The 16,810-nt window shown below is 45.9% G+C and overlaps 1 protein-coding gene across 1 annotated transcript; it reads left to right on the top strand.

Moving 5' to 3' along the window:
* Positions 1 to 573: 573 nt before the first annotated feature.
* Positions 574 to 16,790, top strand: TBCCD1 (TBCC domain containing 1). Its single transcript, XM_014604618.3, has 7 exons — positions 574 to 1,049; positions 4,154 to 4,309; positions 11,080 to 11,446; positions 12,950 to 13,136; positions 13,304 to 13,801; positions 15,487 to 15,638; positions 16,196 to 16,790. Exons 1-6 carry the CDS (start codon positions 705 to 707, stop codon positions 15,614 to 15,616), a joined length of 1,683 nt encoding a protein of 560 aa, XP_014460104.2. The 5' UTR covers positions 574 to 704; the 3' UTR covers positions 15,617 to 15,638; positions 16,196 to 16,790.
* The last annotated feature ends 20 nt before the right edge of the window (positions 16,791 to 16,810 follow it).

The raw sequence follows: 16,810 nt of genomic DNA, 5'->3' as shown, positions 1-16,810 counted from the left end.
TAAGAACGAGATGCGCTCCGCGGGCAGCGGACCAATTTGCTCCAGTAGCCAAGAGATCCTGTTTATTACGCTCCAAGGACGTGCAATCGCCACACCCAGGTCACACCCGTGCTACAGGCACAGCCGGCTGCAGGGAGACAAAACTCCTCCGGGTCGGGGCAGGACCCAGAGCCCGCTGGCTTGTGATCCCCGGCGGGGGTGTCACGCACTTTGACTGCGCTGGTGAAGCAAGCGGGGCAGGCAGCCCTTGCTCCAAGCAGCTCGCCAACACAGGAGGTCAGGAACGGGAACCAACTTCGCCCAGGGATGTGCGTGTTGAGCCTAGCCGCTTGCGGCTGAACCAGAGTTGCGGGGGTGCATAGGACCCTGCCCCATACATCCCTATGGAGTGAGTCTTGGCACAGGCGGATAGCGCAACCTACGGCTCCCCGTGCCGGGCCCGGATCTGACTCCACGGGCAGGGCTACGAGGCCCCGCCCGCCTCTGCCCCTGCTTAACCCAACTGGCCAGGACTACCAGCAGCGCGGCACCCCCACGTGCGCTCGGAAAAGGAAGTGCTGGTTTGTCTAGCCACCAACTTGCTGCTCCGGCGGAGCGCGCATGCGCGGCGGATAGCGCGCCCGTTCGAACAAGAGCGGGAGCCTCGTAGCGGGGCGCGCAGGCGCAGAAGGCCGCGGCGGGTGGCTGAAGGGGGCACGGCCGCCATGTCAGAGCCGGCCCCCGATCCGGCCCGGCTGTGGGTGCGCGCGGAGCCGCTGCTGCTGGGAGCGCTGCCGGCGCCGCCGCCCCCCAAACTGGGTCCGCACTATCTGCGCAAGATGGCGGCGTACGTGCGGGCGCGGGCGGGCGCGGGGGGCTGGCCGCGCCTGGGCTGGCCGCTGTGGCGCCGCATCGCCTGCGGGAAGCTGCAGCTGCCGCGGGATCTGGCGTGGCTCTACTTCGAGCGCTTCGACGCGCTGGCCCCGCGCAGCGCCGCCCAGCGCCTGGAGCGGGCCGAGGCCGCCGCCGCCTGCGCCTCGGACCACGAGCTGGAACAGCTAAGGAACCAGGCACGGCGGGGCTGGGCTCGGCTGGGGGCGGGGCTAGCCGGGAGGGGCGGGGCTTAGCGCCCAGAGGTGCCAGGGCGGGGCTTAGCCATGGGGGGCAGGGCTAAGGGTAGGGGACTGACCCCGGTACCCCTGGCAGCTGTCCGAGGAGCCTGGTGGGACCTGGCCTTGGTGGTGGGGTCAGTGGAGACACCCCCCCCCCTGCAGTCTCGCCCCCTGCCCTTGGTGGCTACTCAGCTGCAGCGCCCAGGAGCAGGGCCTGGGCTGCTGTCCTGCACCTGGCACTAGTGCAGCAGTGCTCACCCATTGTAGCGTTGAGGCCCCCTCAGGGAAACAGCAGCGCTGAGCTCGTTGATGATGGAAAGACAACAGAGCTGTTCTTTCCTTGAAAAGGACTTGGCAAGACCCTGGTAGCTTGGCACAGTTCAAAGGCAACAGATCCCATTTTGTGACCTCCAGCCTTATTTTGTGCCTGCGCACCTGACAGTGCTAAAATATTGTGTGGTGCCCTTAAAAGCATCTCTCAGCACCCCAGGGTGCGCTGCTCTGTACCCCCCACCCTTGGTTGAGAATTTGATGTTTTCTGTGTGTCTGGGGCAAACCCCAGTGACCAGATTTTCCCTTCGGAGTCACACTGTCATGTCTGTGATGCCAGTGTCCAACAATCTGTTTAACTGCGCTACAGATGGTATAAACTGAGGCCCCTTCCTGTATTAGAGCCATTTTAAACACTTCATATAGAAAGTACTAAAATAAAAAGCTATGGCATAAGCCTTCAAAAGCAGCGCACTGTACAGCTTGGAAACATATTCACAAAGGAGACTTCTATAAAAGTCTTCCGCAAACTACTTAAACGGGCCTCGCGTCCCCATATACGATACAAGTGAGATGAAATTTTTTTCTTTACTTTTTATTTTACAAGGAATCTTGACCGATCTAATGTGGTTTTGCTGACTGCCTTCTGAAGGCTGAGGGGGAACAAATCTATCCCCTTTAAAGGGAGGAGAGTTCAGAAAAAAACATTATTTAATGTGTTAATTAGTTAACGAAATTAGTGTCTATATTAACATAAGGGGGTCAAACTGGTTAAAAATCAGAGAGGCAGGGCATATTGAAGTCTTCTTTTGCTAGTTGTCACTTAGCTTGCTGGGAACTGAATCTTTGGCAAGGGGGATATCAGGACTCTCCAATACACATCAGAAAACTTTGGACCTTCACACATTTTAAGTCACTCCTTGTTCATACATATGCCAAAGAGGGCACAAAGCCCATTTCCCTGCTGTGTATGACGTAAAAAGAACACCTGCCTCATTTTGATAGTTTAAAAGTTTCAGCCCTTACTGGTTGCAGTCCTGGCACAGGAGGCTAAAGACATGTGTGTGCTCAAAAACTTATTCTTGTGGGAGAAACCCACCCTGTATTGGGGGGGAAAAAAAACTCCAGTAGTGAACAGAAGTTGCAGTATTGTTCCTACTTACTCATGTGGGGGTATAAATATTTGTGAAATATTGCAATATAAATTACATTATAAAACATTACAGGAATATGAGAGAGATTCTCATGATGTCCTAAAATCAAATGAGCTTAAGTGGCCAAATTCCTGACAGTTCTTTCCCTACCCCAAGAACAGTTGTCAATCATTTACATTATCTTTCTGGGTTTAGTGTTCATTCATAAAGTGAATCAGCTGTTGTGATCAGTCAGCCATCAGTAGTGTTTTCTGTGATTGAGATTGCAGAAAATATGCAAAACTAGGGTTAACTGAAACTTGCAAAGTGCAGAATTAAGAGGCAGGATTTGAATGCAGTTCAGATACTTGAGCTAGGGGGTGAAAAGACGTATCCCACTGAAAAAAAATGCTTTAAAGACAGAAATAACTGCTGTTTCAGCTTTTGATTTTTCAGAACAGCCAGTTTTCATTGAGAGCTTGCTGTTTTCAAAATGGAGCTCTGAACTAATGGGAAGAAGCTTTTAGCATGAATGTCCTCCCAGGGTTAAGAATGGCATTTACAGAGGCAAACCCTGTAAATATAGCTGCTGAGAGATGTTGATTTTCTGCATGTTGCTATATGACTGCCATTAAGATCTGTAAGGGGAGTACAATAAAGAGGGCTTGAAAAGTCAAGCAAACATCTTCCAAGCCCGAAATCTATTTAAGCTCAGTGATTTATTCTGCAACTCTAGTGCCTTCATCAGAACTGTTTAATAGCTGACTAGTGCCAAACACTAGATAGCACATGAAATCGAAATCAGTTAATGCTGTAGATACCAGGTTGTTGTCGGGGCCGAGGGGCTGTGGCCAGCAGCCTGAGCATGTGGGCCGGGGAAAGGGTTGGCACGGCGAACTAGAATTAGGGACGGACGCATAGAGGTTGATTAAGGATTATTTTACTTACACCGTAGGTGGTCGCGGTGCAGGCAGGAAAACTTTCTTGAGTTGCAGTTACAAAAAAAACACACATGTGGAGTTTGCTAGGCTCCGCTGAAGACACACGAGCGGAGTTTGCTAGGCTTCGCTAAACAAACATGAACAGAGCTCTGGATACGACTCATGGAGTTTGCTAGGCTCCGTGGACCGTCCGAAATGAGAGTTCGAAAGGTGACTCTCCACGAGCGCGCAGGGTAGGGTACGTCGAGGGATCGTGCGGCAACGGGGAGAGGCTAGAGGTTGATCAGGTCCCTGTATCCTCCTTTAAGGCACACGCGGAGTTTGTTAGGCTCCGCAGCACGCTTAGAGTTCTTCACGAGATGGATGTGAAGTCCTCCTCCTCCAACTTGAGCGGAAACTGCTCAAGCCTCTTATACGGCTAGCAAGCCAACGGCTAGCTGCCACGTGGGAATAATTTAGAAACAGCCAATAGTGGGAAACAAATTTACATACGGGTGGCGGGAACTCCTTTGCACTGGGATTTTCACTATGCAACTGAGAATTGCACCATGCAAAGAAAGCTCCATGTGGCGGGAAATAATTCTGCAGTGCCGAAGCGCACACAAAATCATACCCTTTGGGACATGACAGTTGTCTCGATTTTAAAAGACTAATTAAATGATTGTAGCCATTGGTAATGTTCTGGTTAATATTAATACTGTGTTTCCTTCTTGATCAGTTTTCGGTAGATACTCTACAGTTCCTGCTGTTCTTGTACGTTCAGCAACTAAACAAGGTTTCTCTGAGGACATCTTTGATTGGTGAAGAGTGGCCAAGTCCTAGGACCAGATCCCAGTCTTCCAGTTTGATTGGAAAATCCACCTGTCAAAACAAGGTATTGTGCTTAACCCAGTCCCCATAAAAGTTAGTATGTGGGTGAGGCTACAAAACCTCCACTACAAGCTAGCCCTGGGGGGGGAGAAAGAGAGTTTGTGGAAGACTGAACTTCTGCTTATGCTTTTCTTATTAACTCATATATCCTGCTAGAGCTGCACCTCATTAATAGAGCTAATAAATAGTATATAATCTTGTCTTGGGATGTTCACTGTGATTCACATTTTAGAAATTTAAAATGTTATCAATGGAAATTTGTTGCAGGCTGAACTTTTACATAGTCTCAACCTATGATGAGTCTTCTAAAACCTTATGCCCAGAATCTCAGCAAAGCTGAAAATGTTCATGTATTGCAGAAGCTGCTCTTCCACAAATATATGTTCAGATTCCTAGGGGGCCTTCTTTAGAGTGATGTCTAATTATACCCAGTTGTAAATCAGAGACCTAGACTGGCGAGTCAGATATGACTGTCTGTGTGTGGTGGATAAGTCCTATATCAAGTACTTCTAAACATAGGAAACTCGCTGGATATATCAAACCAGCTGCAATTCACAGGATGCTGTATTAGAAATTGAATTATGAAGTGGTGTCAATTCAGTAAAGATGCTTCAGTGACCCACACCTTGAACTAAGGCCAACTGCAAACTTCAGCAGAATTCTGTATGGGTTGTGATAATAGCACCATGCATACTGTAGCATCATGTGGAACTAGAGCTTATTATCTGCAGCTCGGGAACTCTTGAAACTCTAAACACAGTAGATTGGTAATGTTAGACAGACAGTTATAGAATCATAGAAAATTAGGGTTGGAAGGGAGCTCAGGAGGTCACATCTAGTTCAGCCCCCTGCTCAAAGCAGAACCATCCCCAACTAGCTCGTCCCAGGCGAGACTTCGTCTAGCCGGGACTTAAAAACCTCCAAGGATGGAGATTCTACAACCTCTCTGGGTAACCTGTTCCAGTGTTTTACTACCCTCCTAGTGAGAAATTTTTTTCTTAATATCTAACCTCAACTTTGCTTGCCGCACCTTGAGCCCATTGCTCCTTGTTCTGCCATCTGCCGCCACTAAGAACAGTCCAGTTCCATCCTCTTTGGAACCACCCTTCAGGGAGTTGGAGGCTGCTATTAAATCCCCTCTCAGTTTTCTCTTCTCCTGACTGAATAGTTGTCCCTCAGCCTCTCCTCAGAAGTCACAAGCTCCAGCCTCTGAATCATTTTCATTGCCCTCCACTGGACTCTCTCCAGTTTGTTCACATCCTTCATGTAGTGGGGCACCCAAAACTGGACATATTACTCCAGGTGTGGCCTCATGAGTGCTGAATAGAGGGGAAGAATCACTTCGCTTGATCTGCTAGCAATACACCTACTAATGCAGCCCAGGATGCCATTAACCTTCTTGGTTATGAGAGCACACTGTTGGCTCATGTTCAGCTTCTTGTCTGCTATAATCCGCAGGTCCTTTTTTGCAAAGCTGCTGTCCAGCCAGTCAGCCCCCAGCCTGTACCAGCACATGGGATTGTTCTGTTCTAAGTGCTGGACTTCTTCTTACTGAATCTCATGAGATTTCTTTTGGTCCAATCATCCAATTTGTCTAGATCTTTCTGAATCTTAACCCTACCCTCCAGCATATCTATTACTCCCCCAGCTTGGTGGAGTAAACTCATCCGCAAACTTGGTTAGGGTACACTCCATCCTATCTTCCAGGTCATTGATAAAGCTATTGAACAAAAACAGCCCCAGGACTGACCCCTGGGGCACTCTACCTGATACTGGCTGCCAGTTAGGCATTGAGCCATTGATTGCTACCCTCTGAGCATGATGATCCAGCCAGTTTTCTGTCTACCATACATTCCATTTATTTAACCCGTGTTTCCTTATCTTGCCTATGAGAATGTTGTGAGCGACCATATCAAAAACCTTGCTAAAGTTAATGTACACCACGTCCACTGGTTTCTCTGTATCCACAGAGCCAGTCGTCTTATAGAAGGGAATCATGTTGGTCAGGCATGACTTGCCCATCGTGAATCTATGCTGACTGTTCCTAATAGCTTTCTTCTCCAAGAGCTTAGAAATGGATTCCTTGAGGATCTGCTCCATGATTTTTCCAGGGACTGAGGTGAGGCTGACTGGTCTGTAGTTCCCTGGATCCTCCTTCCCTTTCTTAAAGAGAAAGTCCCCCAGTCCCTTGGTTGCATCACACCTGGCCCCATAGACTTGTACATGTCCAGCTTTTCTAAATAGTCCCCAATGTGTTCTTTCATCACTGCCAGCTTCCCCAAACTGTGCTGCCTGGTGCAGTAGTCTGGGAGCTGATCTTGCCTGTGAAGACTGAGGTGAAAAAGGCATTGAGCACTTCAGCCTTTTATGCATCCTCTGTCACTAGGTTGCATCCCCTATTCAGCAAGGGATCTACACTGTTAACAAATAAAGGCTGGTTAACTGTTTTCAAAGCCGGTTAACAAATGAAATTCTGGACTAGCCTGTTAACTGTTAACAGATACAATTCTGGACTAGCCTAAAGGAGTGACACAACACCTCATTCAATGAGTGACAGAAAGGCTTTATTTCCTGCAAGTTTTCAAAGTCAAATGAGCCCAAACCAAAGCAGTCCAGTAATTAGCTATAAGATGATGATTTCTCACTAAACAGGCGACAAGAGAGATGGTCTGTTTCTTCCAGCTTCTTGAGATAGCAGGGGCATAGCAGCACTTCTTGTCAGAGAGATCTTTCATTCCTGAAGTGTGCCCTATTAGCTGTTCCAGCTTTTTGAAACCATTCTTGACGTTGTGTAAATCAAGAGAGAGTCCCAAGGAGTATTTGACAGGAAAATCCTGTTAATCAAACTGCTTATTATTGATTATCAGAAAATTCCAATTTGAATGAATTACCTTCCTCAGTGACAAGGGGTTATCCATTTCTACTAAGTTTAGAACATATCAAGAAACTGATTAACAATCAGGAAAAACACAAGGTTTTGGGGAGTGTCTGTGGAAAATCAAGGGACAAAACAGAAATAAATCAGAAGGGGACATCTAGCACATATGGAAAATGACTCTTCCTGTACATAACATGAGTTAATTGCAAGAGAAGTATTTATCATACTAATTAATCAAGGATAAACATTTCACATGATTACATACTAGACAGCTAGGAGCATACTTGAAATCATAATGAATATAGTGAGATAAGCTGCAAGGGATATCTCACTATTTTTTCTCAGATGGCCTACCCGTGAACTCGCATCCTTTTGCGCTATGCAGTTAGCATCAGTATCTTGCATTTTACCTTTTGTGAGTAGGCCCCAGGTTAGCATGAGTTTCAGAGTCATCACACACTTTCCCTGATCCTCCTCTTGTTACCAGCATACATGTAGAAACCCTTCTTACCCTGCATGTCTCTTGTTGGCTGCAACTCCAGTTGTGCTTTGGCCTTCCTGACTTCATCCCTGCATGCCTAAGCAATACTTTTATACTCCTCCATAGTTATTTGTCCTAGTTTCCTCTTCTTATAAGCTTCTTTTTTGTGATTTAGCTCACTGAAGAGTTCTCTGTTAAGCCAAGCTGGTCTTTTGCCATACTTGCTAGTCTTTCTGTGCATTGAGATGGTTCATTCTTGTGCCCTCAGTAAGGTTTCCTTATAGTACAGCCAGCTCTCCTGGACTCCTTTCCCTCTCAGACCAGCCCCTTAGGGGATCTTGTCCATCAGTTCCCTGAGTGAATCAAAGTCTCCTTTTCTGAAATCTAGGGTCCTTACCTTGCTGCTCTCCATTCTTCCTTTCCTCACGATCCTGAACTCAAACATCTTGTGGTCGCTGCTGCACAAATTGCCATCCACTGCTGCATTCCCCACTGATTGTTCCCTGTTTGTGAGCAGCAGGTCAAGAAGAGCGTGTCTCCTAGTTAGCTGTTCCAGCACTTGCAGTAGGAAGTTGTCCCCAACACTTTCCACTCTGTGTGAGGACTTCCATTCTTCCTGCTCGTTTTCTAGGCTTTGTGCATTCATGTACAGGCACCTGAGGTAACTAGCTGATTGCCCTAATTTCTCAGCAAGAATGAGAATGCCTCCCCTGTTGCCCCCTTGTGCTTGTGCTTCCTCCATTGGGAAGGGTTTCCCCACTTACCTCAGGGCTTTGGTCTCCATCCGCTGGTGAACTTGGTTTAAAGCCTTCCTCACTAAATTAGTGAGCCTGTCTGCAAGGATGCTCTTTCCTGTCTTCATCAGGTGGATCCCATCTCTTCCTACCAGTCTTTGGAACATCATCCTCTGGTCAAAGTTGTATAACAGGGAGAAAAGGGGAAATGTACCAATCCTAAGGGCCTTTGCTGAATAGTCATCTTTTATACTTACTGGCTGGTGTATTATTCCCCTCTATTCAACACTGGTGTGGCCACATCTGGAGTTCCGTGTCTAGTTTTGGGTCCCCTGTTACAGAAAGGATGTGGACAAATTGGAGAGAGTCCAACAGAGAGCAATAAAAATGGTTTGGGGGGCAGGACACAACTTATGATAAGAGGCTGAGGGAACTGGGCTTATTTAGTCTAGAGAAGAGAAGACTGAGGGGGGATGTAATAGCAGCCTTCAACTCCCTGAAGAGTAGTTTCAAAGAGAATGGAGCTGGACTGTTCTCGGTGGTGGCAGATGGCAGAGCAAGGAGCAATGGGCTCAAGTTGCGGCAAGGGAAGTTGAGGTTAGATATTAGGAAGAATTTTCTTACTAGGAGGGTAGTAAAACACTGCAACAGATTACCTAGAGAGGTGGTGGCATCTCCATCCTTGGAGGTTTTTAAGACCCGGCTAGACAAAGCTTTGGCTGGGATGATCGAACTGGGGCTGGTCCTGTTTTGAGCAGGGGATTGGACTAGATGTGACTTCCTAAGGTCCCTTCCAACCCTCATTGCCTATGGCGCTATGATTCTATATCATTCTAAAGTTTTTGATTTTTGCTAAGTACAGGTTTAAAATTGGACTGGCTTATATTTCAGTTCTTCGTGAAAATACCTGGGCGTTTCAAAACATAATGCCATTTTGAAATAGTCATCTTGTGTGCAGTGATTATTTACTGTCCCATGTCCCTTTGCTACATAGTTGCAGATGATGTGTGCCTTTGACAGTGCCACCCTCTGTGGTCACTGCTGCAGTGTAGTTACCCCACTCATTGCATGCACAAGGTTTTTATTTAATAGATTTCATAGATATTGGGGCTGGAAGGGACCTCGGAAGGTCTTCGAGTCCAGCCCCCTGCCCCAAGGGCAGGAAGTCAGCAGGGATCATAGGATCCCAGCAAGATAAACATTCAACTTTCTCTTAAAGTTGTTCAGAGTAGGGTGCCATCATGTCTGTTTGGGTTACCTTCGTGGGTCGGGGGCTATGTTTGTTGGGATTAGCCTTTTGTAAGCGACTGAAATGCCCCAATTATTATAAGTAATATTTAGAATGGTCATTACAGGTATGTTTAATGCCTATTTGTAGTTGGGTAAAGCCTGTTCAGGGTAAGCTTATATAAATTAGAATAATTGTCTGTGGCTGCCATAAGTTCTAATGTTCCCTTTTTCTTGATATGGAGACATTCAGTGCTGGAACTATGAGTTAAGCCATTTGGAGATGAGCTTTTCCTCATCTGGACTGCATCACCGGCTTCTCATGCAATCCGTTTGGAGTCGGTACCTTATTGTATCTGTTCTAAATATCCAGATACAATAAACTTGCAAGAGGACAGTTGTGGGCCTGGATTATCAAGTGTTCATTGATTTCCTCCCAACAGCAATATGCCCATGTGTATTTCAAGCATTGAATAGGGATCCATTTCCCTCTCCCCTCTGACCAGTACAGTGAAATGTGCTTCTGGTGTGAACACCAGGGATGTGAATTCAATTTGGATTCGGATTCGGCCCAAATAGGGGATAGTGATTTGATTCGGATCGCTGTCCCTAATTTGATTCGGCCAAATCCAAATCTGAAGATTCGATGCTGATTTGGAGAATCAGAAATTTGGACATAGACAAAGCTTTAAATGCTTTTTCTACATACCTCAAGGTACCAGTGCAGCCTGTGAATGCTGCGATGCTGGGGCGGATGGAGCATCCCACAGGAGTGTGGTGGGGGCCCTCCATGTGCTCAGCAGCAAACCTGGAAGCGGACTGGAAGTACTTTCAGTCCGCTTCTGGGTCCTCCAGGGAGTGCGCCGAGGGGCCTTCCCACACCTCCCTGGCTCGGCGACTGGTGACCCGGAAGTGGACTGGAGGCGCTTCTGGTCCACTTCCGGGTCTGTTGCAGAGTGCGCTGGGGAGCCCCCTACACTCCTGTGGGACACTTCATGTGTCCGAGCATTGCAGTATTCACAAACCACCTGCTATCTAGAGGTATGTAGAAAAAACATTTAAAACTGTGTCTATGTCCGAATCTCTCCAAATCGATTTGGAGGGTTCCAGTTTGATTTGGAGATTCAGCCACCGAATTGGGCTGAATCTCCGCCAGATCGAATCAGGGACCGAAGCTTTGCACAGCCCTAGTGAATACCAAACCTCTTCCACACAGGCAAGGTGGGTAGTTTCCTGTATGTGCAGGATGAGTTTGCTGTAAGCAAGCATTGGCCAGCTGCAATAGTTGTAGGATGTGGGGGCAGAAATCCATCCTGCTTGCATCTTTTTCTTCATTTAGAGCTGCTGTGGGCATGGGGTAAGCAGGGATGTAATGGATAACGTTGATGCAGTGTTTCAGCCTTATGAGACTTCATCCCATTTTAAGCTGTTTGTTTTTGTTCTCGATTTCTAAGAATTGGAATGACCTGGAGCACCAAGCCTTTGTGCTGAACCACCTCTCGGATTTGTTGGAACTGCTACTGGATCCAGACCAGCTCACAGCTTCCTCCCACTCCACCCACAGCAGCCTAGTCTCCCTTGAAGCTGTTCGAGCGCTCAGCTTCCTGATAGAGGGGTCTCTGAACAAAGCCAAAACTGTCCACCCCCTGCATGAACTTGCACTCTGGCAGCCCTTTCATGTGAAGAATGGCTATTCCAAGATCTCCAGAACTTTCTCTTTTCCCAAGCTAGAAGGCTGGCTGAGGTCCTGCCTGACTGTGAACCCATTCGGGATGTCTGCCTGCCTCAAGTCTGGGAAAAAATTGGCATGGGCACAGCAAGGTAGCTCTTGGTCTTGGTTTTCTTTTTGGCATTAGGATTAATTTTTGGCTTTTTCTGTGTTGATGTGGGATCTGGCACTTGAGCCTGAGCGGACTTGCCTTTCATTTTGTTTATACAGGACGAGGGGGAGTTCACAGTTCCAAGGGTTGGTCACACAAAGTGACTTCATTCCCTCTTACCAAATTATTTCCATCTATTAAACCCTCATTTCTTCTTCTCCAGGTTTGGACTTCCCATCACTGAACAATGTTGATCCCTTAGTATTGCTCAGCCTATATTAGCTGTAGTTAGTATATAAGGTTTCATATTATTACAGATATGTTTTGTAAATTTGGAGAGTTCATTACTTTGTACTGTATTGTAATGCGCATCAAAGCAAAGGATTGATTCAGCAGCTTAAATCAAAGGTCACATGAAATGAATGTGTTAAGGTTCTCTCTACAGTTCTGCTGATAGTATCACTCTTCTTGCTCGGGGAGCAACAGATTAGTGGGTTGATTTTCCAGGTAGTTATTCCAGTGATTGAGACCACATGCATGAAGAATTGATCCTCAGACACCCATAGGCCAGACACTGTAGGTCAGTGTTACTATACTTTTTTAAAGATGTAGTTTGAGGCACAGGGTAGGTTAAGTGATTAACCAAGGTCATGCAAGGGAGTCTGTGACAAAGGAAACTGAACAAGCTCTCCAGAGATCTAGCTGGGATGCCTTAACAGCATCCTTTTTGATGCTGCTATATATCAGTCAGGTGTCAAAACAAAGATGAGGGATTTAATTTAACTTGTGCATGTAAGTTTTCTTAAGGGAAGACAGGAAGTTTAAGTGTTTGTCCTCAAGCTCCACGGTAGTAAGAATGGAAGAATTGTGCTAATGGGGAAGATATCTTGAGGGCTGTGCACTTGCAGAGGGTGCTCCAGTGGGTTGGAAAGCTCTGGAATAGACTTATAGGGCCATGTCCTATTCCATCTATTAGAAGTCTATGTGGACTTTGATTCCTAAGAGTGACCTTAGGTCAACCTGCTTCAGTGCTTGCAAAAACAATATTGCATCTGCTTCTGTAACATGCCACCATGTTAGCCTTAGGACTGAGTAACTAAAAGCAGCAAATCGGAGGAAGACGCACCTCACTTGTGCATTTACTAACTTTCCGGGAGACAAGCAGGGTGGAATTGGGTCAAAATTAGGTGTCTAAATAATTTAGGAGCCTAATTAGGTGTAATAGGATCTGGTCCACTGTGTCCCTTTAGTGCACTGGTGGAAGTCTGCAAGCTGCTCTAAATCTCAGCTTGGCAGGGAGATCCCTTGTGCTCAGGAAGAACCTTCCTGACAGTTGAGAGGTAAATAATCTAAAGCACCAGTGCAGTTGGTTTTTGGTGTTCTGTAGCTGCCAGATACTGTGTGGTGGATGATATGGTGTTATGGGCACACCTGTGTAAGAAGAATGTCTAAAGGTCTGTTTTGTGCCTTTTTAAAATTAATTTGTATAACTCTGGTCTTGTAGTTGAAGGAACAACTAAGAGAGCAAAGATTGCCTGCAATGCCCACGTGGTCCCTGAGGCTTACCGCATAGTGGTGATGAGTCAGGTCTACAAGCAGACTTTGGCCAAGAGCTCAGAAACCCTGGAGGGTGCTCATGTAAGGATTCATCGCTGCAATGAGTCCTTCATATATCTGCTGTCTCCTTTACGGTGAGTTTCATTCACCTGGGATGCAGTGAAAAGTTCTGGGTACCTCTGCTGGCACCTGGAACTAGCAAAATTCTTTTACTCTTCCCACTAGACAGAACTGCTGCCAATAGTCTCCAGCCTGTGCATGGTCATCCCAGCTCACTATAGGCTTGCTCTCTCTCTTTCAGGTCTGTGACCATCGAGAAGTGCAGCAATAGCACCTTTATTCTGGGCCCTGTGCAGACAGCCATTCACATCCACAGCTGTGACAGTGTTAAAGTCATTGCTGTCTGCCACTGTCTCTCTATCTCATCTACTACTGGCTGCACTTTTCACATCCTTACACCTACACGCCCTCTCATCCTGTTGGGTAACCAAGCAGTAACTTTTGCCCCTTACCATACTCATTACCCGATGCTTGAGGACCACATGGGTCGAACAGGCCTGGCTACAGTGCCTAACTACTGGGACAGTCCCATGCTGGTGTGCAAAGAGAACAGCGATGCAAGTGTCTTCCAGCTCTTACCATCCTCCGAATTTTACACCTTTGTTATTCCTTTCGAGATGGAGGGAGACACAACAGAAACGCCTGGGGGGCTTCCATATGCTTATCAGAAGGCACTGAGACAACGAGAGCAGAAGATTCAGGTTTGGCAGAAAACTGTGAAAGAGGCTGGACTGACCAAGTAAGTATTGGCTTCTTCCAAGAAGGAGAATTGTATGTTTGGGGCTCTGCTTGTCCATGCATGTAGAAATTGGTTTCATTTGACAGTGTTGAACAAAAATGCCCTCTCTTTTGTGCATGTTAGAATGCTAGTGTGTTAGGAGCTATGGGGCTTGGGATCCTGCTTTTTAGTACTGCGACTCCTGTTGCCTTTATATATACTTGGGGAGGGGGGAGAAGCAGGCAGCAGGAGTTTCAAAGTATATATAATTTTTTTCTAAATAAATATGCCTGGATTGTAGAGGTTTTTCTCCACTTGCCAAAAGCTTGCATAATTATTATGAAACAAAGCAAAACAACACCATCACTCACTGCGGCCTTCAGTTTATTAAGTATATTAATCTCTCGGATGCAAAAGGGATTGTTCAAACTGAAAAGTATGCAGCTGTAGAACTAAAAAGCACTAACACAATCAGGGCTCTGGCTAACTGGCTAGACCTCTACCACTTACATCTAGCCTTTTTACATTTTGATATACACATTTGTTCTTCCAGCACTCATTATAAGTCTGAATAAGTTAAAATGCCTTCTCTTGATGCTAAAAAGAGCTGAAAAGTAGTGAAGCTCTTTAGTTAGTGGCAGTTCTGAGGTTTGCTGGTTTCTGTCTCATAAGTATGCACTGCACTATTATAATGCAACAACCTGCAGTATAGCCTTATTCAGATACACACCACAGTGGGTAACACTTGCATCTTAAGAATAGTAGGAAGCAATTTAGCTTCTTTTTGGTTCTGGGTTCTGCTGATAAGTTTTGTGCATGAGTCAAGTTAGCCAGGTCATGGAGAGATCCTGTTGCTTCTTCATATTCTTTAAATTTCCAGTTGTCAGTCTGGAAATCTAGCTTTAATTAACGAGACTGGATGGATGATACTGATAGTCCACCAGTTCCAACACGTTATGTTGCTTTTATTATTTATCATCTGAAGAGTCCCATGTTGTGCATATTTTGCTTGATCTAAGTAGTCTGTACTATACAAATTCCAAGACACTTGGATGTATTGAAGAGAATCACCTTACAATTTGAGAGTCTTCTGATTCAGGACTTCTGTTGATCTTTATTACACCTGTTTGTCCTGATTATTCAGATTCCTTGTGCCTGAGTGGGTGTTTGTTGAGTAAGGATGGGACTATGGACATGACCATATCCATAACTATGGAAATGGCCATTCACTGGAGACCATATATTTAAATCCTGCCTGAATTGCAAAATGACTGAGATGTTCTTACTTAAATTCCGTGTAAAGTAGATGTTTGTTAACGCGGGTGCTCTGTTTTTCCATTGTGTTATAACTGCTTGTACTCTCTGCAACATGAGACCAAGCCAGAAGTCAGTCCTAGAGAGCAAAGGCATGGTAACAGCAGTGTGAGGATGTTTACATGACTTTTGCCAGCGCTAGCAGTCTGTCTCTTTCAGGAGCATTATAAATAATCAAATTCACTAAATAAAAACTCTTTCTCTTAATATCAGTGGTAGTTTGAGTCCTAAACCCAAACAAAGTCAGTTGTAGTAGAAATTAGTTTATTGCTATTTTCCACTGGGGAAGGCTACTAATTTCAGTTGTTGAGGAGAGAGGCCTAGAAGTGTGGCCCAAAGGCTTGCAAACTGTATATCACTTGCTACATTGTTCTTGTTCTGGTGGGTTCTAGGAGTCAAAGGAAGCAGTTCCAGGTACTAGTGGAGAACAAGTTCTATGACTGGCTAATTTACACAGGACTTCGTCAGCAACTGGACAGCCTTGTGCCTCCTGCAGCAGGCTCAAAGCAGGCAGCGGGGTAGGATTCTCTTCACTAACAGAAGGGTGAGTATGGGGGCCATTTCTCTCCTGTTATGTTCTAGGAAAATTTCCCACCCTCTTCCTATATACAGCAGTTGCGGGGTGGGGAGGGGGTCCATATCCAGGTGTGAATCAAGAATGTGAAATTGTTCTATGGAGCTGCTCCCAACAGCATCAGATCAAGCTTAAGTTTGGAGCCAAAACCTCCTCTGAATGGCTCTCTGCTGTCTTGTACACCCTAGCTCCCCTGCAGAAGAGCCTACAGGTCTGCTGATGTTACTTACCCACATCCCCATCTACTCACCAGAGCCTTTCGGCGGGGACTTTTTTTTCTGATGTTTCAAATAACTTCTACTTAATCTGTTCCCCAAAGTGGTGGTGTAGCACCTGCAAGCACTTGTCCATAACCTATCATCATGGCACATTTTAAACCATAATGAATGATTTTCTAAAGTCACACTGCTCTTGATCTTCACATTGCCTTTTTCTCCTACAAAACTGTGGACCTCATGTAGGGGAAGTGATCAAATCTCTGGAGATTATGTTTAGGGAATAAGCCTTGCTTCTCTGCTTTGTTACAGAGTTCTGAAGATAGATGATGACAAACCACAGTCAGTTCCTAGTGACTGCTTTGGGGCCAGGCTATTTTGTTGCCAATGAATTAGGAAATTCAAAGCCTCCAGCTTCAGCGTGAACCGGACTCTTTTCCTCATTAAAAGATCATGGCATCACGTTGCCACCTTCCAGGATTTGGGATATATGAAAAACTTGTTTCATCAACCCAACCCAACTTCTAGGGAAAAACATAAATGAAGGACTGTATGGTACAAGACAGTGGTAGAGAAGCAAGCCTGAACCTGGCTGTCAGCCCCTTAGGAGGCAGCTGGCAGAATTCAGCAATCTTGGCCTGAACATATCCAGTAGAGGAGGCAGTTCCTGGTGTGAAGCTGGTTCCATGATTGTGACTTTTGGGGAGCACCTTTTTATGGCAGAGCCTGCTATGTTTTTATAAACTGCAGAACAAATGTTTGATTACCCAGCATGTAAAATTCAGTAGATATATTTTTATATAGAGATGAGTTTAGCAGTTGAACTATGACATTTCATGAAATCTCCTAGATCTCTTTGTTTCCTGCTGTTTTCCACTAAATTTTAATAAATTGAATTCTGAGACAAGCCAAGCATGTTTTTTAAGG

This window comes from Alligator mississippiensis, chromosome 7 (genome assembly GCF_030867095.1).
Source record: "Alligator mississippiensis isolate rAllMis1 chromosome 7, rAllMis1, whole genome shotgun sequence".
Classification (NCBI taxonomy): Eukaryota; Metazoa; Chordata; order Crocodylia; family Alligatoridae; genus Alligator; species Alligator mississippiensis.
Note: the sequence above shows the minus strand (reverse complement) of the source record. Positions and strands in the feature narration are given on the sequence as shown.